The sequence below is a fragment of the Phyllostomus discolor genome, chromosome 1 (assembly GCF_004126475.2).
Source record: "Phyllostomus discolor isolate MPI-MPIP mPhyDis1 chromosome 1, mPhyDis1.pri.v3, whole genome shotgun sequence".
In the NCBI taxonomy this organism is placed as follows: Eukaryota; Metazoa; Chordata; class Mammalia; order Chiroptera; family Phyllostomidae; genus Phyllostomus; species Phyllostomus discolor.
The window spans coordinates 146,855,244-146,879,648 of NC_040903.2; the positions used below are offsets into that span (position 1 = coordinate 146,855,244).

A 24,405-nucleotide genomic window follows, 5' to 3' on the forward strand; every position below is an offset into this window, starting at 1 on the left:
GTACAAGTCATAAGAAAAGAAATACATTTCTCATATTTTCTCTAAAGTACCAAAAATTATGAGTGAAGTAATGTTAAGGTGTTCTTGAGACCCTGTTTTAGTTTTTCTACAAATGAATAGGCTTCTGAGGAACCCTAAAATTGTGGGGAATGATTTTCTAAATCTAATTATCAGAAAATTTATCTAGAAAATTATTCAAAAGTCATATTTTGTTTAATAACAACTGTATTATTACTTATTTTTTAAGAAAATAATATAGGTAACTGATAAGGAATTTTAAATGTTCAAAACGGGGTATGAATAAAATAAATCTTTACTCTTTTGTTTTTCAGACACCAAATTCTCCTCATGAAGCAACCCCTTTTATCAGTTTCTAGAGCTCCTTCCAGAGCTAGTCTGCACATTCACATAAAAGGTAGCTACACTCTGTTACTCACCTTGCTCTTTTTACTCAACAGTATATCTGGGAGATATTACATAACATTACATATAGAGTGATTTCATGTTTTATAAAATTGAAGACATGCTATTTCATTGTATGACTGAATGATAGCTTATTTAATTAGTTATCTATTCATAGGAACTGACATTTTTCCTTAATATTTTGCTATTACCACAATGCTGCAAATGAATATTCTCGAGATTTCATTATTTCCCACATGTATGGGAATAGCTATGGGATAAGTGCCTTAGAAGTTGAGTTTCTGGGTTACAGGGCATATGCCTTCTACATTTGATAAAAGTTGCCTAATTGTTCTGTACAGTTTCTAAAATGTAACTCCCACCTACTAAGTGTGAGAGAACCCATTTCACCATTCTCAACTACAGTGTTATCAAACTGCTTGATCTTCGTCACTCTACTGGGTTAAAAATGAGATACTGTTCCTTGACAGAGACTGGCCTGGAGCAGGTCTGCTTCTGGCCAGCCTGTAGTGTGTGGGTTCTTGACTTCATGTAGGAAAGATTTCACAATGTCTAGGTGATTTTGAGAATGTGTTTATTAAAGTTGGGGACAGTGAAACAAAGGAAGGGCTTAGGGTAGAAGGAGCAACAGGAGAGAGCCCAGGTGGTGCTCTGCTTTGACCCTCTAGAAACATTATAGGAAAGAGTGAGCCAAGGCAGGGCTGCTGTTGGCTCACTGGGAAGTCAGAGAAAGAGGGCCTTAAGACAGGATTAGGGGGTAAGCCTGGGACAAGTTGCCACTGCCAACTACTCCTCTGGTTTCAAGTCTCATGGGGACCCAGAGTTTAAGAGAAGTAAAATGTTCATGCCCGAGAAGGGGAATGGATGCTCTAGAGAGAGTTTGCATCTAGTCTTTGTCTTGAGATTTTTTAATGTCTCTTCTTCAGGTGAGAATCTCAGGGGAGTGTTTTAGCAGAATATTCATAAGCTTTCCAAGTACACTTTTAATATGCTGATGCACCAAAATGGTCATATAGAAGAGTTTGGGACTGTTCTTTGGTCTGCTGTATTGATTTACTTTTATCTTGGGTCCATGTAGCTCTAATGGAATTTTTGTTATTTGTTTTGATGACTTTCTCTGCCCTTGGATTTAGTTGGCACAAATGGTATTAATTGGGTTTCTGTTCTCTACTTCCGTAACTAGGGTGATTTAAGCTATGAATTCTCTGGTTAGGGAGGAGAGGTATGAACCATTTGCTCTCAAGTGTCCTTGCTCCTCAAGTGGGAGATAAGGTCTTGTGATTCAACAGCTGGCTGTAAGCTGTTCAAATTGTTTGCCTTGTTTAATTCTCTTGTTTCAGTTTCCCAATTCCACTTGCCTAGGAATTTTCCTAGGTTCTTAGTATCTTGCCTCATAATTTTCCAAGATTCTTGCTGATTAACACTTTTTATATTCCCAGAAATTTCTGCAGGGCCTTTTTTATATCTTTGTTCCTAAGACTATATATCACAGGATTGAGAAGGGGGGTCACAACAGAATAAAACAGAGTCACAATCTTCTGCATTCCAGCTTCATGCTCAGATGCTGGGCCCCCATACATGACTAGTACTGAACCATAGAACAGTGAAACCACAGTCATGTGAGACCCACAGGTGGAGAAAGCCTTTCTTCTCCCAGCTGCTGAAGGGACCTTTAATACAGCTCTTAGGACCAGAGCATAGGACATTATGATGAAGAGAAAGAGAATGATGAGGGGTAGAAGACTTAAAATGGAGAAGATGAGCTCTACCACAGGATCTTTTTCGCAAGTGAGTGCTAAAAGAGGACCTGGGTCACACAGGAAATGGTCAATAATCCTGGAACCACAGAAGGACATTTGGGACATGATGATGATAGGGATCAAGAACCAGAGGAATCCAAGTACCCAGCAACCAACCACAATATTGGTGCAGAGACATCCAGTCATAATGGTTGGATAGTGTAGAGGCTGGCAGATGGCGAGGTATCGATCAAATGCCATAATAGCCAAGAAAAAATTTTCTGTAGAACCCAAGGAGAAGAAAAAGTAGAACTGAAGAAAGCACCCAGAGAAGGAGATGTCTTTGGTGTCAGAGAGAATGTTGGCCAACATGTTGGGGACAGTGGAGGTGACATAGCAGATCTCTAGGAAGGAGAAGTTGGCGAGCAGGATATACATGGGGGTGTGGAGTCTCTGATCCCAGTGCACAGCACAGATGATAGAACCATTGCCCATGAGGGTCAGGAGGTAGACAACAGAGAAGAGCACAAAGAGGAGAACCTGCTCCTCTTTGGGGCAAGGGAAGCCCAGGAGGATGAAGCCAGTGATGGTGCTGGAGTTATTGAAGATTTTCATGGGTTTGTGAACTGTGAAAGGACCAGCAGATATTAAATGACTGGAGGCAGACAAATGGAGACCAAGATTTATGTTTAAACTGTCTTTGGAAAGAAAATAAAGACATATATCAATAGCTACATTTTCCCTTTAAGATTGAATACTAACGGGTTGTTTCTTCCTTCTCTTTTACATTTTCACTGTGGATCAAGAAAATTTTTGGTCATACTTGATAAGCTCTTGAAGGAGAGTGATGTGATGTTTGAAAATTGTATTACATGTTACACTTAATAGAGTTTCCACTTATCTACTCTCTATCCTCACAAAAATGGAATTTCTGCCACTTCCAGAAGAAGTGACATCAATTGCAGTTGTGGCAGAAGCTGAGTCAAATTATGTAGCCTTGTAACAGAAACTCATAGAGCTTTTTGAATTACTTCTTTTATGCAACTTTTAAAACTTGCCTTATTTCAAATTAAATGATTAACTTATTAATTTCATAATATGTTACGCCAATTTCATGTGTAAACAGTGAAATCAACTAGAGGAAATTAGTCTTAGTTTCTGCTGTGTTAAAATCGCAATCCTTATAAACCAAAGTGAAAGAATTATTCATGTTGAAATAGGTCTGTGCTTACCTGGAAAATGATATGAATTTTCCCAGTCTTCAGTTATAGGTATAATCCTATTCAATAATATAAACTGTGGATATTATTAATAACATAGATTTCTAAATAGCAGTGGATTTGTATGGGATGGAAAGCTAACACTTGGCTCCATCCTCCAGTAACTGCCTGGGATCATCTCAAGAAAGAGTGGGTTTGCAGATTGAATATCTGCATAATGACTTTCTTTGTTCCAAGTGAGTTAGAATACCATGTTAAACAATAATTAACTGAAACAATGGAAGATCCTTGGTCTAACAAGTGACATTTGTAGAAAGGGAGGAGGCTTCTAGAGGTCAGGAGCTGCAGTCAGCCTGTGCAGAATTAACTGAGGTGTGAGGCCAGATTTCTCCTAAATTACAAAAAATAAATTTCCAAAGCCATTAGAATTTACCTTTCTCTTTCTGTCTTTACACACACACAAACACCTTCCCTCCTCCACATAATACTTCAATCATATAACATTGTTCCTTTTTAAGTTTTAAGAAACAGCCAATGTTGGGAGATCTGGACAAATACATGCAAAAATTGAAACTAAATCACCAACTTACACCATACACAAAAATAAAATCCAGGTTGATAAAAGACTTAAATATAAGTTGTGACACCATAAAAGTCCTAGAGGAGAACATAGGCAGGAAAATCTCAGATGTTCCATGCAGTAGTAATATTTTCACTGATACTTCCCAAAGGGCAAGGGATATAAAGGAAAGAAAAAACAAATGGGACCACATCAAACAAAAAAGCTTCTGCCTGGCTAAAGAAAACACCAACAAAATGGAGAGGGCAGCAACCATATGGGAGAATATATTTGCCAATGATACCTTGGACAAGGGTTTGATCTCCAAAGTACATAACAATCTCACATGACTCCACACCAGGAAGATAAAAAACCCAATTAAAACATGGGCAAATGACTTGAACAGATACTTCTCCAAGGAGGACAGACAGAGGTCCTATAGACACATGAGGAAATGCTCACCATCACTAGCCATTAGGGAAAGGCTAATTAAAACCACAATGAGATATCACTTCAAACCTGTCAGAATGGCTATCATTAATAAATCAACAAACAACAAATGCTGGTGAGGATGTGGAGAAAAGGGAACCCTAGTGCACTGTTGGTGGGAATGCAGGCTGGTGCATAGTGGTGTGCACCACAGTGGTGCAGCCACTGTGGAAAACAGTATGGAATTTCCTCAAAACACTGAGGATGGAACTGGCTTTTGATCCAGTGATCCTATTGTCCAGACTATACCCTAAGAACCCCAAACCACCAATTCAGAAGAACCTATGCATCCCAGTGTTCATAGCAGCACAATTTATAATAGCCAAGTGGTAGGAACAACCTAAGTGCCCATCAGTAAATGAGTGGATTAAAAAACTGTGGTGCATCTACACAATGGACTACTATGCAGCAGAAAGAAACAAGGAGTTCCTACCCTTCATGATAGCATGTATAGAACTGGAGAGTATTAGGCGGAGTGAAATAAGCCAGATGGTGAAAGACAAATACCAGATGTTCTTTCTCATCTATAAGTGGAACCTGATGAACAAAACAAACAAATGAGCAAAATAGAACCAGAGGCATGGATACAATGGACAGATTGACATTGACCAGAGGGAGTGGGGGAGGGAGATAATGGGGGAAGAAGGGGAAGGAGCAATCCAACAAATACGAATAGAGGACTCATGGGCATGAATAGAGGACAATGAGGGGGGATTGACTGTGGGAGTGGGGAGGATGTGTGTGGGGAGAGCAAAGGGGAAAATGTTGGGAAAACTGTAACTAAAAATGAATAAGTAAATAAAATAAAATGATCAATAAAATAAAAAAAGGAAACAGCCAAGGTCTTTGCTCTTGTTATCCTTCATGTTCACTTTTTATCCCTAGTGCCCAAGACAATCTGAGAAAGATAGTAGGAATTCTGTAAATATTTTTCAAAGAAATGATTGTTTACACTGTTATAAAGATAGAGAATATAGATAAATAATAGATGTTTGCCAGTTACTTCACTTGAACTTTAAAAAACCTGTGACATGAAATTTTAGGAAATGAAACATACAAGAAAGGCTCCAGATGACATGAAACTACCAGAGCATTGACCCAGGCTTCAGAGGAATTCCACTGAAAAGAAGTAATGAGAGACTGAATGTTCTGGGTGGTAGAACATGCCCCAACCCACCCAGATATCACTTCTCTGACTGCTGGAGATAATTATGGTCCCACAGCTCTGAATGTTGAAGTAGGGGGCAGAGAGAGAGAGAGAGAGAGAGAGAGAGAGAGGGAACGTATGTGATATGGAAAGTCTAGATTCAGCATTGCAACAATTTTTCTCAGTGGCTCTAGTGGGGTTTTTAAATCTCTATAAGCTTTGTTTTCTTTATATGAAAAGGGAGAAGGATTGTATGATTTTAATCATTTTTTCATTATGCTTATTCCTATTGTAAATATACCACAAATACACATGATATAAAAATTTTAGAGATGGAGGTGATCTTTTAGTTACATTTCTCTCTCAGATGAAAACATTAGTTAGATAGTTTGTCACTTATATATGAAGCCAAAATTTCAGGCCAACTCCCTCTTGGTAATTCAACTTTGAGAGTTTGACAAAGCTGCCCTAGAAAAGGAATAGCATGTGAAACATGATTCTCTATGTGCCACCACCATTTTATGCTTGATCCACCTGTGGGTGAAAAAATTAAATTGACTGTGGGTGAAAAAAAATTTCTAACAAGTATTATTACTCACCTTTTATTACCTGGCTCCTGTGTGCAAAGAAGAGCAGTGGTGTTTACTTGGCACAAGGGTAAGCTGGAGCTGTCCATGTGACAGTTCTGAATTTGCCCCAGAAAGCACTGTGACAGAGCATAAATATGAAGAGAATGATGTCAAAGCTGTGTTTATGTATACTGGATGCTTGGACTGAGTTACTTAACAAAACCAAAAAAATGACATCATCACTCCCATTATATCTTGGAGAGATTGTATTCGACTCAATCTAGGTTAGCCCTGTCCTGAGCTATAGTATAGGAGAGAAATGTATTTCTCTGATATTTTATTTTTTCCCCAAGGCCAGTCCAAGAAGTCACAATGATGTGAAAGTATAATTGACCTCTCATAGCAGCACATCTACCTGCTTCATTTGGTTTGCACAGGAGATTTTCACACCTGTCCCATTTCTGCAAAACCTTGAAAATAAGAACAGTTTTCCATTTATGAGAAGTGGTAGGCAGCTAAAGCATAGTAGAAAAACAAAGGATTTGGAGTAAAGTGCCTAGGGTTTGAATTACAAGTCATACTTTGTCAATTGTGAAAACTTTTTAAACCATATAAAATATTTCTCAGTATCTTAACCATAAAATGGGCACAGTAACACTTTGACCAAAGGACTGAGGACTCAGAATGTGGAAGTACTTGTCTACAACCTGATACACAGTAATGCTTAGCAACTGTTAGCCATATGATATATAGCAGAAGCAAAATGAAAAGGGGTCTTATTTAGAAGTCAGAGGCTTCTGTGGCTCTTTAATATTTATTTTATGTAAGCATTATATCATCTCTTTTCATGGATAAGAGGGGAATCCAAACCTGAAGTTTCTCTGACAGTGTCTGATCTTCCTGGGAGGAGAGTTGTTCTCCTCTACAATAGCCATAAGTGAGTGAACGAGTAGAGATAGGGTGAAGGTGTCTCAGTGTCTGCTGGAGGATAGAGGGATTATAAGCAGTGCCTCCAGGGAATGAGCCCTGTTCCAGGAGGATCAATTTACCACTTCTAGAAGGAGAAGAGTGTCAGGAGACTGTTCTGGGTTAGTTCTTCTCTTTCCCTGGGGCCTACTTTCTCTGCAGACCTGATGTACACTACCTTTGTTTTCCAGTAAGAGTAGAAAATATTACCTTTTCCAGCCCCAAACTTCTCAGGGACAGTTTGAGATCAAATCAGTTGCCAAGACAACTCAGGGTGTCTACCAGGTATTCAAGGGACTAATCCTAGGGAAGCAAAACCAACTGTAGGGAAGCAAATTTGTCACCCCAAAATATGTCTGTCTTGCATGAGAATTATTTTGTTTTATTTTTAATCTTTTTTATTGTTATTCTATTACAGTTGTCACAGTATTTTCCCCTTGCCCTCCTCCACCCATCACACTCCCTGCTCTCACAGTCAATTTTCACATTGTTGTCAATGGCCATGGTAATTCATACATGTTCTTTGACTAGTTCTTTCCCCTTCTTTCCACCATTATCCCCATCCTCTCTGGTCGATGTCAGTCTATTCCATGTTACCACGCCTGTGGTTCTATTTTGTTTATTAGTTTATTTTGTTCATTAGATTCCTCTTATAGTTGAGATCATATGGTATTTTTCTTTCACCACCTGATTATTTCACTTATGTACCCCTCTGTTCATAGCAGCACTATTTGTTTTTGTTTTTGTTTTTTTTTGATTTTATTTATTTATTTTCAGAGAGGGAAGGGAGGGAGAGAGAGAGAGAGAGAGAAACATCAATGTGCAGTTGCTTGGGGTCATGGCCTGCAACCCAGGCATGTACCTTGCTGGGAACCCTGACTGGGAATCGAACCTGCGACACTATAGCAGCATTATTTGTAATAGCCAAGTGCTAGAAACATCCTAAATGTCATTAGTAATTCAGTATATTAAAAAACTGGTACATTTACACAATGGAACACTATGTAGCAGAAAGAAAGAAAGAACTCCTACCTTTTTTACAGCATGGGTGGAACTGGAGAATATTTTTAAGATCACACACCATGATCAAGTGAGATTTGTCTTAGGGATGCAAGGTTTGTACAATATTCACAAACCAATAAATGAGATACAGCACATAAACGAAATGAAAGATAAAAATCACATGATCATATCAATAGATGCAGAAAAAGAATTAAAAAAAAATCCAGCACCCACTTATGGTAAAGACTCAGAAAAGTGAGAATACAGGAATCATACCTCAGTGTACTAAAAGTCACATATGAAAAACCCACAGCTAACATCATTCTCAATTGGCAAAAACTTCAAGTGTTCCCCTTAAGATCAGGAACAAGACAGGGATGTCTACTTTCACCACTCTTTTTCAGCATAGTTCTCAAAGTATGTTCATACTTCTGTTAATAGTTCTGATCACCACAGTGATCAAGAAGAATACAAAAATAAAAGGCATCCAAATTGGAAAGGAGGAGGTTAGGCTGTCATTATTCTCAGATGACATGATATTGTACATAGAAAACCCTAGAGACTCTACCAAAAATTACTAGACCTAATAGATGAATTCAGCAAAGTGGCAGGATACAAAATTAATACCCAGAAATTGATGGCATTTATATATACCATTAATGAGCTCTTGATAATAGAAATTGAGAAAATAACTCCATTTACTATTGCAACAACAACAAAAAGAAGACACCTAGGAATATATTTAACCAAGGAGGTAAAAAACCTGTACTTGGAAAACTATAGACCACTGAAGAAAGAAGTTGAGGAAGATACAAATAAGTGGAAGCATATACCATGCTCATGGATTGGAAAATTAACATACTTAAACTGTCCATTCTACTTAAAGCAATCTATACATTTAATGCAACTCCTATTAAAATACCAATGGCATATTTCTCAGAACTAGGACAAATATTCCAAGAATTTATATGTAATCAAAAAAGACCCAGAATAGCCTCTGCAATCTTGAGAAAAGAGAACAAATCTGGAGGCATTATAACTCCTCTTACCAAACTATACTATAAGGTCACTGTAATAAAAACAGCCTGGTAATAGCATAAGAATGCACATGTAGATCAATGGAACAGAACAGAGAGCCCAGGAATAAACCTATGTGTTTATGGTCAATTGATATAAGACAAAGGAGGCAAGACCATACAGTGGAGCAAAGATAGTCTCTTCAGTAAATGGTGTTGAGGAAACTGGACTGGTACATGCAAAAAAAAAAAAAAAAGAAGAAAGAAGAAGAAGGAGGAAGAGGAGGAGGAGGAGGAGGAGAGAGAGAGACAGAGAGAGAGAGACTGGACCACCAACTTACACCATACACAAAAATCAACTCAAAATGGATAAAAGACAACTGTAAATCACAAAACCATTAAAATTCTAGAAGAAAACATAGGCAGTAAAATCTTAGATACCCCATGCAGCAATATTTTTGCCAATATAGCTTTTAAGGCACTGGAAACAATGGAGAAAATAAACAAATGGGAAAATATCAAATTAAAAAGTTTCTGCATAGTGAAAAAAAACCCTCAGCAAGGTGAATACAGAACCCATTGTATGGGAGAATATTTTTGCCAATGATACATCTGATAAAGCTTTAATTTCCAAAATATGCAAAAAACTAATACAATTCAACACCAGGAAGACAAACTACCCAATTAAGAAATGGGCAAAAGAACAGAATAGACAATTCTCCAAGGAGGACATGCAGCTCGCCCATAGGCATATGAAAAAATGCTCAACATCATTAATTATTAGAGAAATGCACATTAAAACCTCAATGAGATATCACCTTATACCTGTCAGAATGGCTGCCATCAATAAATCAACAAACAAGTGTTGGCAAGAATGTGGAGAAGAGGCAACCGTAGTGCACTGTTGATGGCAATGCAATCTGGTGTAGCCACTGTGGGAAACAGTATGGAGTTTCCTCAAAAAATGAAAGATGGAATACCCTTTTGACCCAGTGGTTCCCCTTCTGGCAATATATCCTAGGGATCCCTAAGCACCAATACAAAAAAATATACATATGCACCTCTATGTTTACAGCAGCACTATTTACAATAGTCAAGATTTGGATATAGCCTAAGTGCCCATCAGTAGACGAATGAATAAAAAAGCTGTGATGCATTTGGAATGTGATACAGTGGAAATACAATGCAGCAGTAAAAAAGAAGAAACTCTTACATTTTGCAACAGCATGGATGGACCTGGAGAATATTATAAGTGATTTAATCCAGTCAGTGAAAGAAAAATACCACACGATCACTCTTATATGTGGAATCTGATGAACACAGTAAACTAATGAAATAAGAACAGAAGCTTAGATACATGAAACAGACTGACAACTGCCAGACAGTAGGTGGGGAGTGGGATCAATGATGGCGAAAGAATTAGAAAAAGTAGAAAAAGAGGGGAAAAGAATTAAATAGAAAAATAGAATGCAGTTAGCAAAATGATAGATTTCATTCCAGTCATACCAGAAATTAGACTATGATACTAGAGAAAGATTAATCATACAAACATTAATCAAAAGAAAATTGTGATATAGCTCTGTTAATATCAAAGTAAGTTTCAGAATAAGGAACATTATGAGAAATAAAGAAGGATATTACATGGTTGAAAATAGGTCATTTTTCCAGAAAGTGATAACCATTCTGAATGTAGGATGTACCTAACAACAGAACTTCAAATTACATAAGCAAAAACTGGTCAAATTGAAGTTAATTCAAAGAGTAAATTTTATTGCATACAAAGTAAAAAAAATAAAAAGATAACATTAAACATATTTGTAATATGTACAGTTTTGAAGCAGGTAAACCTTAACTATATTTTTAGTAGAGGAAGAAAAATTATAAACCAAAGATGCTTACAGTAGAAGTTAGAGAAATAAGTATGATCAAAAATGAAAGGGAAGACTTCTGCCCAAGATGGAGGCATAGATAGACACACTGTACCTCCTCGCACAACCAAAATAAGGACAAGGACAATTTAAAAACAAAAAACAACCAGTACTGACAGACAATTGAACTGTATGGAAGTCCAACAACCAAGGACTTAAAGTAGACACATTCATCCAGACAGGTGGCTGGGGTTGAGAGAGCTCGTGACAAAGGGGCGGCTAGTAGACCTGGCAATCCCACATTTGAGTGCAGATAAACCAGATGAAATGTGGGAGGGAGACAGACCACAGAACCCAGGGTCCCAACGCAGGGAAATAAAGCCTCAAATCACTGACTGAAAACATTTGTGGGGGTTGAGGTGCCAGGAGAAACTCTCACCCTCACAGGAGAATTTTCTGGAGAGACCCATGGGGTCCTAGAATGTACACAAAGCCACCCACATGGGAATCAGCACAAGAAGGGCCCAATTTGCTTGTGGGAAGCTGGGGAAGTGACTGAAATCCAGCAGAGAGCGGAACAAGCGTCATTGCTCCCTCTCAGACCCCTGCCCTGCATACAGTGTCACCACCCAGTGACTGGGTTGCCCCGCCTGAGCAAACACCTAATGCTCCACCCCTCACTACTATCAGGTGTGTCAAGACCAAAAAAAAAAAAAAAAAAAGCCTAAACGAAAGAGCAGATCAAAGCTCCAGAAAAAATGCAACTAAGCGAAAAAGAGGTGGCTAGCCTATCAGATGCACAGTTCAAAACACTGGTAATGAAGATGCTCAAAGAACTGGTTGACTTTGCTCGCAAATTAGATGAAAAAAATGAAGGCTATGCTAAGTGAAATAAAGGAAAATGTACAGGGAACCAATAGTGATGGGAAAGAAACTGGGACTGAAATCAATGGAGTGGACCAGAAGGAAGAAAGAAACATCCAATCAGAAAAGAATGAAGAAATAAGAATTCAAAATAATGAGGAGAGGCTTAGGAACCTCCAGGACATCTTTAAACATTCCAACACTCGAATTATAGGGGTACCAGAAGGAGAAGAGGAAGAGCAACAAGTGGAAACCTTATTTGAACAAATAATGGAGAACTTCCCCATTCTGGCAAAGGAAATAGACTTCCAGGAAGTCCAGGAAGCTCAAGGGAATCCCAAAGAAGCTGGACCCCAGGAGGAACATACCAAGGCACATCATAATTACATTAGCCAAGATTAAAATTAAGGAGAGAATCCTAGAAGCAGCAAGAGATAAGGAAACAGTAACCTACAAAGGAGTTCCCATCAGACTGTCAGCTGATTTCTCAAAAGAGACCTTACAGGCAAGAAGGGGCTGGAAACAAGTGTTCCAAGTCATGAAAGACAAGGACCTACATCCAAGATTGCTCTATCCAGCGAAGCTTTCATTTAGAATGGAAGGGCAGATAAAGTGCTTCTCAGATAAGGTCAAGTTAAAGGAATTTCATCATTACCAAGTCCTTATTATATGAAATGTTAAAGGGACTTATCTAGAAAAAGAAGATAGAAAACATGTACAGTAAAAGGACAGCAAACTCACAATTATTAATAACCACACCTAAAACAAAAACAAAACCAAACCTAGCAAACAAGTAGAACAGAAACAGAATCACAGAAATGGAGATCACATGGAGGGTTAGGAACAGGGGAGTGGGAGGGGGAGAGAGGGGGAAAGGTACAGAGAATAAGTAGCATAGATGGTAGGTAGAAAATAGAAAGGCAGAGGGTAAGAATAATATGGGAAATGTAGAAGCCAAAGAACTTCTAAATATGACCCATGGGCATGAACTAAATGGGGGGAATGTGGGTGGGAGGGGATGTGCAGGGTAGAAGGGAGTGAAGAGGGGAAAAGGGACAACTGTAATGGCATAATCAATAAAATATATTTAAAATAAATGAAAGGGACTTCCAGAGTTCTTACAATGTCCCGTTTCTTGTGTTTGGTAGTGGCTATTAGATGTTTGGTTTATAATTAATTATTCGTTTTACTTATTACACTTTGCATATATGTTTTATACATTTTCTGCCATGTGTCATATTTTACAAGAAATTTATAAAAAATAAATTTGAAATAAAATTATGGGGAACCTAATTGAAGAGTAAATTCTTTTTTGAAATATAATGCTATGCAAATTTTATTTCTGTGATTTATATTGTCTCATATAATTAGGACAATATAATTTGTTACTTTGTTTGCCTTGGATTCTAGTACTCTCAAAGATGCTTTATTCTGAAATTGAAAGTTTTATTGTTATGATCTGCTTATTGTTTATGTTGTCTCTTGTATTTTGTGTCTTACTTGTCATCAGTGTGTTGTTATATTATATATTTTATGAAGCTTTTTAGGTCTTTGTTGGGGGGTTTCACTTATATCTATATTTTCTGGCATGCCTGATAGTTCCCTTCTCTTTTTTAAAGACTTTAATTTTTTAAAGAGCAGTTTTAGATTTATAAAAAATTTGAGAGAAAGGCATAGATATTTCCAATATACTCTCTGCCCCCACATATACATATACATAGTCCCCCATTCCCCATTATGGACATCAGTTCTCAGAATGGTACTTCTCCCTGCAAGGATGAACCTACATTGGAACATCATAATCACTCCAAGTCCATAGTTCATCCTAGGGTTCACTCTTGGTGTTATACTCTCCATAGTTTTGGACAAAGGTATAATGACATATATTCATCATTATAATAGAGTATTCTCACTGCCTTAAAAATCCTCTGTCTTCTGCCTATTCATCTTTCTCTCTTTCCCCAGTATTAATTTTGTGTGTGTGTATGTCTCCTTAATGGGATTTTTTTTTTAACTGCAGGAGAAAAGTAGACTCTTCAGGGTTAAAAATCACAATGCAAGTGCAGCAAACAGGGAAGCAGCAGAGCTGCCTAGCAACTTCCTCATACCCAGAGACAGCTCTGGCAGAAGATGCCAACAGCCCTGCAAAGTCCAGTGCTCAAACGCTCCCGAAGCCAACACCCCCCAATCCCCAGCAGAGCCTGCATCAACCACACCAGGCTGGGCTACCACATGATTTCTGCGTGATGGCAACAAGGATCCTGCAGTGGGAGTGGGGTTAAGCTCCATTCCTGTAAGGACCAATGAACTTTCTAGAGAGACAATGGTGTACCTGATGTAGAGGTATGACCTTCCACATGAACTTGGTATTTCCATTTCCATTATGTGGCTTGAGCACTTTTAATGTCTCCTTCCCTCTCTGCCCCTAACATACTAATGAGGGTGATGTGTCAAACCCTGCCTGGGTCCTCCAGTTTAAATCTTCGAGGACCTATGGGAACACCCCTGTGCTGGTGGTTCTGCACATTTCCTGCCCCCCACCTTTATTTGGGGGGCAGGGAGCTCCCTAAACTGCAGTTCCCTGATATAGGCAAGGCTTTCTTGGTTGGCTGCTTACAACTCCTTTCATCCCTGATTCTGGTGAATAACTACATATAGATTCACTTAGGGAGTGACCTTACTTCATCAAGTAGTACTTTTGAGTAGAACCCGTTTCAAGGTGGTCCAAATTGATTATCTTCCTTGAGTTCTAACTAGGTCAAATGTGGGTAGTCTATATTTGCACTATTTTTGGTGGGAATTCAGTTTGCTCCTATTGCAGTCCATTTCCTTCTGCTGTGCTCTCAGAGTAAGCTCTTTTATATAGTATTGACATTTTTCCAGGTCTGAATCAGGGACAGTGCAGGTGTCCTTTAAACTCCAGGGACCAAGGTCAAGCCTTCTGAGTGGTTCTTTTGACATAATTCTCATTTACATCATGGAGATTATATACTAATAACTCACTAAAGATATTTTTACTTATGGCCTCAATCAAACTTCTAGCCTCCCCTTGTACACTGTTAGTGAGGATGATGAGCTAAGCATTGAAAAACTGGCTTTATAGGCTCTTGGGGTATCCAACACTGGTGTATGGGGTTTCTACTAAAAATTCAGGACACACATGCATTTTATCTTTTATTTGTCTTTTAAACAGAGTGTTATACAGCCACATAAGCAAATAACCAATGTGATTTCCATCTCTTAACAAAGTTGTGTAGACAGAGATCATACATTGAAAAAAACTCTCCTGGAAGTAAATATTGAGATTTCTAAGAAATATTTTTTTTACCAGATACTGGCAAACCGCATCCAACAGTACATTAAGAAGATCATACACCATGACCAAGTGGGATTCATTCCAGGTATGCAAGGATGGTACAATATTTGCAAATCAGTAAATGTAATACATCACATAAACATAAGCAAAGACAAAAACCACATGATCATATCAATAGATGCAGAAAAAGCATTTGATAAGGTACAGCACCCATTTATGATAAAAACAGTAAAGTGGGAATAGAGGGAGCATTCCTCAACATAATAAAGGCCATATATGAGAAACCTACAGCCAACATTATACTCAATGGGCAAAAATTAAAATCTTTTCCACTAAGAACAGGAACAAGACAAGGATGTCCACTTTCACCACTTCTATTCAATATAGTACTGGAAGTTCTAGCCACAGCAATCAGACAAGAAAAAGAAATAAAAGGAATCCAAATCGGAAAGGAGGAAACAAAACTGTCACTGTTTGCAGATGACATGATAGTGTACATAGAAAATCCTATAGACTCCACCAAAAAACTGCTTGACCTAATAAATGAATTTGGTAAAACAGCGGGATACAAAGTCAATATCCAGAAATCAAAGGCATTTCTGTACACCAACAATGAAACAGCAGAAGCAGAAATCAAGAAAAAAATCCCATTTGAAATAGCAAAAAGAAAAATAAAATACCTAGGAATAAACCTAACCAAAGAGGTAAAAGACCTGTATTCAGAAAACTACATAACACTGAGGAGAGAAATCAAGGAAGACACAAATGGAAACATATACCGTGTTCATGGATTGGAAGAATTAATATCATTAAAATGTCCATACTACCAAAAGCAATTTACACATTCAATGCAATACCTATTAAAGTACCAATGGCATATTTCACAGACATAGAACAAACACTTCAACAATTTATATAGAACCATAAACGACCCCGAATAGCTGCTGCAATTTTGAGAAAGAAGAGTAAGGTAGGAGGGATCACAATACCTGACACTAAACTATACTACAAGGCCACTGTAATCAAAACAGCCTGGTACTGGCATAAAAACAGGCACATGGACCAATGGAACAGAACAGAGAGCCCAGAAATAAACCCAAGCCTCTACGGTCAATTAATATTTGACAAAGGAAGCAGCAACATAAAATGGAATAAAAATAGCCTCTTCAACAAATGGTGTTGGGAGAACTGGACAGCTACGTGCAAAAAAATGAAACTTGAGCACCAACTTACACCTTATACAAAAATAGATTCAAGGTGGATAAAAGACTTAAATATAAAACGTGACAGCATTAAAGTCCTAGAAGAGAAACGTAGGTAGGAAAATCTCAGATATTTCACACAGAAACTCTTTTACTGACTTGTCTCCTAGAGCAAGGGACATAAAGGAAAGAATAAACAAATGGGACCTCATCAAAATTAAGAGCTTTTGCACAGCTAAGGAAAACAGTATCAAAATAAAAAGAGAACCAACTGTATGGGAAAACATATTTGCCAATGATACCTCAGACAAGGGTTTAATCTCCAAAATATATAAAGAACTTACACGACTCCACCCTAAGAAGACAAGTAACCCAATTAAAAAATGGGCAAAGGACTTGAACAGACACTTCTCCAAGGAGGACATACAGAAAATCCAAAGACACATGAAGCGATGTTCAATATCGCTAGCCATCAGAGAGATGCAGATTAAAACCACAATGAGATACCACTTCACACCAGTCAGAATGGCCATCATAAACAAAGCAACAAACAACAAGTGTTGGAGAGGATGTGGAGAAAGTGGGTCCCTAGTGTACTGTTGGTGGGACTGCAGACTGGTACAACCGCTATGGAAAGCAGTTTGGAACTTCCTCAGAAAACTAAAAATGGATCTGCCTTTTGACCCAGCAATTCCATTGCTGGGACTCTATCCTAAGAACACTAAAACACCAATACAAAAGAACCTTTGCACCCCGATGTTCATAGCAGCACAATTTACAATAGCTAGGTGCTGGAAGCAACCTAGATGCCCATCAGTAAATGAATGGATCAAAAAACTATGGTACATTTACACAATGGAATTCTATGCAGAAGAAAGAAAGAAGGAGCTCATACCCTTTGCAACAGCGTGGATGGAGCTGGAAAACATTATGCTAAGTGAAATAAGCCAGGCAGTGAAAGAAAAATACCAGATGATATCACCTTTAACAGGAATCTAAACAACAAAACAAAAAAACAACTAGCAAACATAACCAAAGACACTGAAATAGGGGATAGTCTGACAGTGGCCAGAGGGGAGAGAAGAGGGAATTTCAGGGGGGAATGGGTAGGGATTACAGGAACAAATTTGGAGGACACATGGACAAAAACTAGGGGTGGGGGTTAATGGGGGGAAGGGGGGAGGGTTGGGTGGGTGGGCTGGAATGGGAGTAGGGGGGAGAAAACTGTTCTTTAACAGTGATTAAAATAAAAAAAAGAATTATTTTTTTTACCATATGTCTGTCTCTTCCCACAGGAACACATTTATGAAACAAAAAACGTATCAAAAATAATCAATACATGATGAATTTTGCTTTTCACAGAAGGACTGTGATGTTTACAAATAAAGCCAAGTCAGGTGAGGTGGAAGAATTGAATTATTCTTATATTTGGAGAAAGAGAGTCAATGGATTTCACAAAACCTATTCATGATGTTTGGGTAGTTCTCATTCCACAGAGGATCTGACGAAGGGCAAATTTCATGTCCCTGTTGCGTAGGCTGTAGATGAGAGGGTTTAAGACTGGTGTCACTATGGAGTATACCAGTGTGATGATCTTATGCACAGCAACTGAGTTACCAGATGAAGGACTTACATACATCACCATTATGGTTCCATAGAACAGAGAAACCACAACTAAGTGGGATCCACAGGTAGAGAAGGCCTTTTGCTGCCCAGCTGAAGAAGTAATCTGAAGCACAGCCCTGAGCACCGAGATGTAGGACCCAAGTATGTACAACATGGTGAGAATGATGATAATAGAGCTCACAGAATGGAATATATGTCCTATAATTGGTGTAGGGGCACAGGATAATGCCATCAGTGGGTCTGCATCACACAGAAAGTGATCAATGATGTTGGGACCACAAAAGGGTAGTTGAGAAATGAAGAAAATAGGAATTGAATGTCCAAGGAAACCAATGAGCCAACAAAGAGACACCAGGATGGCACATAGCTGTCCAGTCATGATGGAGGAATAGTGCAGTGGATGGCAGATGGCTAGATACCGATCATAAGCCATGACACAGAGGAAGAAACATTCAGTTGTGCCCAGGGAAAAGAAAAAGTAAAATTGAATAAAACAACCTGAGAAGGATATGGTCTTGGTTTTGGAAAAAAAATTGACCAGCATATTGGGGACTGTGCAGGTCACGTACCAGATCTCTAGGAAGGAGAAGTTGGCCAGGAGCATGTACATAGGGGTATGGAGTCTGCTGTCCCACTTTACTGCACAAATGATGGTCATATTTCCAGTGAGAGTCAAGATGTAGATGAACAAAATCATTGAGAAAAGGATAATTTGCATTTTCCAGGGGCCAGGAAAGCCCAACAAGACAAACTGTGTCACAGTAGGTACCCCTGACTTATTCATTGTTCCTAGACTGTGGAGAAAAGACAGAGAGATAATGACAAGTCACTTTGTTGCTGAGGCATTTGAACATTTTCTTAGGACAAGGAGTTTGACTGATGCAGGAAATGTATTGAATATTCTAAAACAAGACTTGAATAAATCCTGCCCTATAATCAATTAGCTTCTTTGCCCTGATTCTTGGTTATTATACAATTCCAGGCTGCTTGAACTGTTTTTGTCAGTGGACATCAGCTGTTGAATTTCATCTTATTTTGACATAAAGAAATCTTGGAACGATGTCATAGGAGTGGTGGTATGAGAGATTTCCTCTTAGTCTCTCCCCTTGAAGTTTCTACAATTTGAACATCTCAAGGCTGGATGGAATGTTGTGGGGGGCTGCTGGTTGCCATTGCTGGGAGGGTGAAGCAAAAAAGGAGGTAGTTAGGTTCCCCTGGCTCCCCCCACCCTCACACATTGTGGCTACACTGCTGGAGGCATCTGACTGTGGGAGACAGCACTGGAATTTCACGGATTTGGAGCCCCATTACCCACCAAATTCCCCTATAGGGTTGGTCCCCTGGGACCAGAATGACCATATCGCAGGGGTGCCACCCACCTTTCCCAGGAACATGGGCCATTTCCCACCATCCCCGTGGAGATCTGAAAAGCCAGAAAAGTGCAGGAGAGTAAAAATACTTGTGATTCAGGACCACCTACTGGAAAAATAGAAACACTTCTTATAATCTATTAGAGATCAGCACCACCTACTGGAACAATAGAAAGACTTCTTATTAATCTATTAGAGGAAAGCAACTCATACATAGATGCCTAGATAGAGAAGAAATTCATCAAATATTATGCATAACTAGGGTAATAAGGCAGCTCAGAAAGAAAAGGACTAGAGCAAGGGATATAAAGGAAATAATAAACAAAAGGGATCTCATCAAAATAAAAAGCTTCTGCCTTGCTAAAGAAAACAGCATTAAAATGAAAAGAGAAAAACTGTATGGGGAAACATATTTGTCAATGATACCTCAGAGAAGGGTTTGATATCTAAAATATATAAAGAACTCACACAACTTCACTCCAGGAAAACAAAAAACCCAATTAAAAAATGGGCAAAGGACTTGAACAGACACTTTTCCAAGGAGGACATACAAAGGGCCCAGAGACATATAAAAAGATGCTCAGCATCACTAGCTATCAGAGAGATACAAATTAAAACCACAGTGAGATACCACTCACACTGCTCAGAGTGGCCAACATAAGTAAATCAACAAACAATAAATGTTGGAGAGGATGTGGAGAAAAGGGAGCCCTAGTGCACTGTTGGTGGGGTTGCAGACTGGTACAACCACTATGGAAAATACTATGGCATTTCCTCAGAAAACTAAAAATGCAACTGCCTTTTGACCTGGCAATTCTACTGCTGGGATTATACCCTGAGAACCCTGAAACACCAATCCAAAAGAACCTATGCACCTCAACGTTCATAGTAGCACAATTTACAATAGCCAAGTGCTGGAAGGAACCTAAGTGTCCATTGGTAAATGAATGGATCAAAAACTATGGTACATTTACATGATGGAATACTATGCAGCAGAAAGAAAGAAAGAAGGAGCTTCTACCATTTGCGACAGCATGGTTGGATCTGGAGAGCATTATGTTAAGTGAAATAAGCCAGGTGGTAAAGAACACATACCATATGATCTCACCTTTAACTGAAACCTAACCAACAAAACAAAGAAGCAAGCAAAATATAATCAGAGACATTGAAATTGAGAACAAACTGACAGTAACCAGAGGGGAGGTGGGAAGGGATAATGGGGAGAAAAGGGGGAAGGGTTTCCAAGAACGTGTGTAAAGGACACATGGACAAAACCAGAGGTGGGTAGGATCAAGGGTAGGAAGTTGGGATGGCTGGGGTTCAGGGATAGTGGTGGGGGGACAATGGGGACAACTGTACTTGAATGACGATTTAAAAAATGTGAAAAATGAAAGAAAATAAAAAATCTCCAGAAAATAAACATAAAGCCATGGAAATATGTGACTTAAATGACAGAATTAAAGATTGCAGTTTTGAAAGACCTCAATGAGATTCAAGAAAACACAGATAAGTAGTTTAATGAACTTAGAAAGAAAATTAATGAACAAAATGGCTACTCTACCAAAGACATGAAAACTTTAAAAATGAGCCAAATAGAAATTCTAGAGATGAAGAACTCAATACAAGAGATCCAGAATGAACCAGCAAGCCTGGAAAGTCAAGTTGACCATTAGATAGAGGAAAAAATCAGTGATGTCAAAGATAGAAATCTAGAAATCATGCAAAGGGAAGAAGAGAGAGACTTGTACATAAAAGAAAATGAAAGAGCTTTATGAGAACTAACTGACTCCATATGCAAAAAGAATAGAAGAATAACTGGCACACCAGAAGGGAAGAAGAAGGGAACAGAGAGCCTATTCAAACAATAGTTGATAAGAACTTCCCAAACATGTGGAAAGACCTAGATCCTTTAATCTAAGAAGCAAACAGAATGCTTAATTACCTCAACCCAAAAAGGCCTTATGCAAGGCACTATATTAAAACTGTCAAAAATTAATGACAAAGAAAGAATTCTCAAGGCATCCAGGGAAAACAATAAAGTAACCTTTAAAGGAAAGCCTATCAGGCTATCATTAGATTTCTAAGCATGAACTCTACAAGCTAGAAGAGAGTGGAAACAAATATTCAAACTACTGAAATAGGGAAATTACCAACTAAGAATTATATATCCAGCAAAGTTATCCTTTAGATATGAAAGAGAAATAAAGACTTTTCCAGACATAGAGAAGCTGAGAGAATGTATCACCAGAAGACTTTTCTTATGAAAAATACTCAAGGGGGTTATTCTAGCTGAAACAAAGAACTAAAGGTCACAAAACTACAAACAAGATAACCAATGATCTCACAGTGTAAATAGAAATAATTTGTGACATCAAAAACATAAAAGGGATGGGGTAAAGTTCTGTATTTGCAAAGGAAGATGGAGATCAAATGCAATCAGAAGAAAAAGGACTACTGTATATATGGATTTTTTAAAAATAAGCCACACAGAAAACCACACACAAAAAATAAAAAACTGAACAAAAAAAAAGAACAATAACTTAAAAAAGTAGAACTAGGAATAAAGTATGGAAACCACTAGACAAAAACAACAGACAGAACACAAGGGAAAATAACCAATGCAGACAGAGAGCTCACAGAAAACAAAAGATAAAATGGTAATAGGAAATCCTAATCAATAATTACCCTAAATGTAAATGAACTGAAATCATTAATAGAAAGGAAAAGAGTAGCAGATTGGATCAAAAAACAGAATGCATGTTGCCTACAGAAAACATATCTAAGCTGCAGAGACAAAGTTAGACTCAAAGTGAAATTGGGGAAAATGATTCTCCCAACAAATAGCATCCACAGAAAAGCAGTTGTGGCCATACTTATACATGACAAAATAGATTTCAAGATAACAAAGGTAATAAGAGACAAAAACAGAAATTTTATGATGATGAAAGGAACATTACATCAAGAAGATATAACACCTCAATATACAGGGTCTCACACAAATAACGTCGTTTTTCAATTATAAAATCATAAACATGTAATTCACATTCAAGCATACCATATGACATTTTAGGTGAAATGTTCAAATTAAAACTATCACACCCATATTATTAATCTGCCAACCACACTCAAGCAGACCTTACATCTGCCAGACCCTGCATATGTACCCAATCAGGGAGCACCAAAATATATAAAGCAACTACTAACAGAACTAAAGGGAGAAACTGACAAAATGCATTAATAGTTTAGGACCTAAACACTCTATTGACAGCCATACATAGATCATCCAAACAGAAAAATCAATGAAGAAATATCAACCTTAAATGACACATTAGATCAAATGGACATAAATAACATTTACAGAGCCTTTTATCCCAGAATATCAGATTATACATTCTTCTCCAGTGCACATGGAATATTCTCAAGCATGGATCATATGTTAGATCACAAATCTAGCTGCAACAAATTTAAGAAGATTGAAATCAGCCTTTGACTGGTGTAGTTCAGTGGACTGATCATGGGCCTGTGAACCAAAGGGTTGCTGGATCAATTCCCAGTCAGAGCACATGCCTGGGTTGTGGGCCAGGTCCCCAGTAGGGGGTGTGTAAGAGGCAACAACACACTGATGTTTCTCTCCCTCTCTTTCTCCTTTCCTTCCCCTCTCTCTAAAAATAAATAAATAAAATCTCAAAAAAAAAAAGAAAATTGAAATCATATCAAGCATATTTTCTGACCACAATGCTTTTAAATTAGAAATAAACTGCAAAAAAAGAAACAAAAAGCCCCACCAACATGTGGACATTGAACAATGTTCTACGAAAAAAATACTGAGTCGAAGCAAAAGAAGGTGAGATTGAAATATATAGAGAGACAGCCCTGACTGGTGTAGCTCAGTTGGTTGGGCATTGTCCCACAAAATGAATGGTCACTGGTTTGATTCCTAGTCAGGGTACATGCATAGGATGCAAATTTGGTCCCTGGTTTTGGCATGTGTGAGAGGCAATGATTGATGTTTCTCGCATTGATGTTTCTCTCCTTCTCTTTCTCTGTCCCTTCCCTCCTCAAAAAAAAAAAAGATATATAGAGACAAATATGAATGACAATACAACATATCAAACCTTTTGGGATGGAGTGAATCCAGTATTAAGATAGAAGTTTAAATCATTACAGATCTATCTCAAGAAACAAGATTTTCAGCCAAGTTAATGGTAGGCTAACAACCTACCATTACATCTTAAAGAACTAGAAAAAGAAGGACAAAAGCAGCCCAAAGTCAGCAAAACAAAGGAAGTAATAAAAATTAGAGAAGAATGGAATGACATAGAGAACAAAAAGACTATTAAAATTAATACAAAAAAGAGCTGGTTCTTTGAAAAGTTTAATAGAAAACAAAGGGGACTACATAAAATTAAAAAGTTTCTGCATGGCTAAAGAAACCACCATCAAAATGAAAAAGTAACCAACTGTATCAGAGATCATATTTGCCAGTGATAGGGGACAATGATAATATATCACACTGATATACTCTGTAGTGACACCAGTCTTAAACTGGAGGACAAGGGTTTAATATCCAAAATATATAAATGACTCATATGACTCAACACCAAAGAGAAAAGCAACCCAATAAAAAAATTATTCAAAAGAAGCAAAGTACTTGAATAGATAACTTCTCTAGGAGGACGTACAGAGCGCCCAGAAACATATAAAAAAATTCTCAACATCATGAGCCATCAGAGAGATGCAAATTAAAATCACAATGAGATATCACTGAACACCTGTCAGAATGGCCATGATTAATAAATCAAAAAACAGCAAGTGCTTGTGTGGATGTGGAGAAAAGGGAACCCTAGTACACTCTTGGTGGGAATGTAGACTGGTGCAGCCACTGTGAAAAACTGTGTGGAATTTCTTCAAAATATTAAAAATGGAACTGCCCTATGACCCAGCCTAAAAATCCTGAAACACCAATTCAAAAGAATTTATGCACCCCTATGTCCATAGTAGTGCTATATATAATAGCTAAGTGTTGGAA

At 38.0% G+C, this 24,405-nt stretch overlaps 2 protein-coding genes across 3 annotated transcripts; both read right to left on the minus strand.

Annotated features, from left to right (window-relative positions):
* Window positions 1-980: 980 nt before the first annotated feature.
* LOC114490321 (olfactory receptor 11G2-like) lies at window positions 981-7,214 on the minus strand. 2 transcript variants are annotated; one of them, XM_036031163.1, is made up of 4 exons: window positions 7,017-7,214; window positions 6,177-6,283; window positions 3,395-3,458; window positions 981-2,788 (listed from the first exon to the last, which is right to left on the minus strand). In XM_036031163.1, exon 4 carries the CDS (start codon window positions 2,775-2,777, stop codon window positions 1,851-1,853), a length of 927 nt encoding a protein of 308 aa, XP_035887056.1. In that variant the 5' UTR covers window positions 2,778-2,788; window positions 3,395-3,458; window positions 6,177-6,283; window positions 7,017-7,214; the 3' UTR covers window positions 981-1,850. The 2 variants fall into 2 exon arrangements, with proteins under 2 accessions (XP_035887056.1, XP_028360098.1); XM_028504297.2 differs by lacking the exon at window positions 3,395-3,458.
* A 10,455-nt stretch (window positions 7,215-17,669) lies between these two features.
* Window positions 17,670-18,799, minus strand: LOC114490326 (olfactory receptor 11H7). The gene has a single exon (XM_028504307.2). The coding sequence runs from the start codon at window positions 18,788-18,790 to the stop codon at window positions 17,846-17,848; it is 945 nt and encodes a 314-aa protein (XP_028360108.1). The 5' UTR covers window positions 18,791-18,799; the 3' UTR covers window positions 17,670-17,845.
* Between the last annotated feature and the right edge of the window lie 5,606 nt (window positions 18,800-24,405).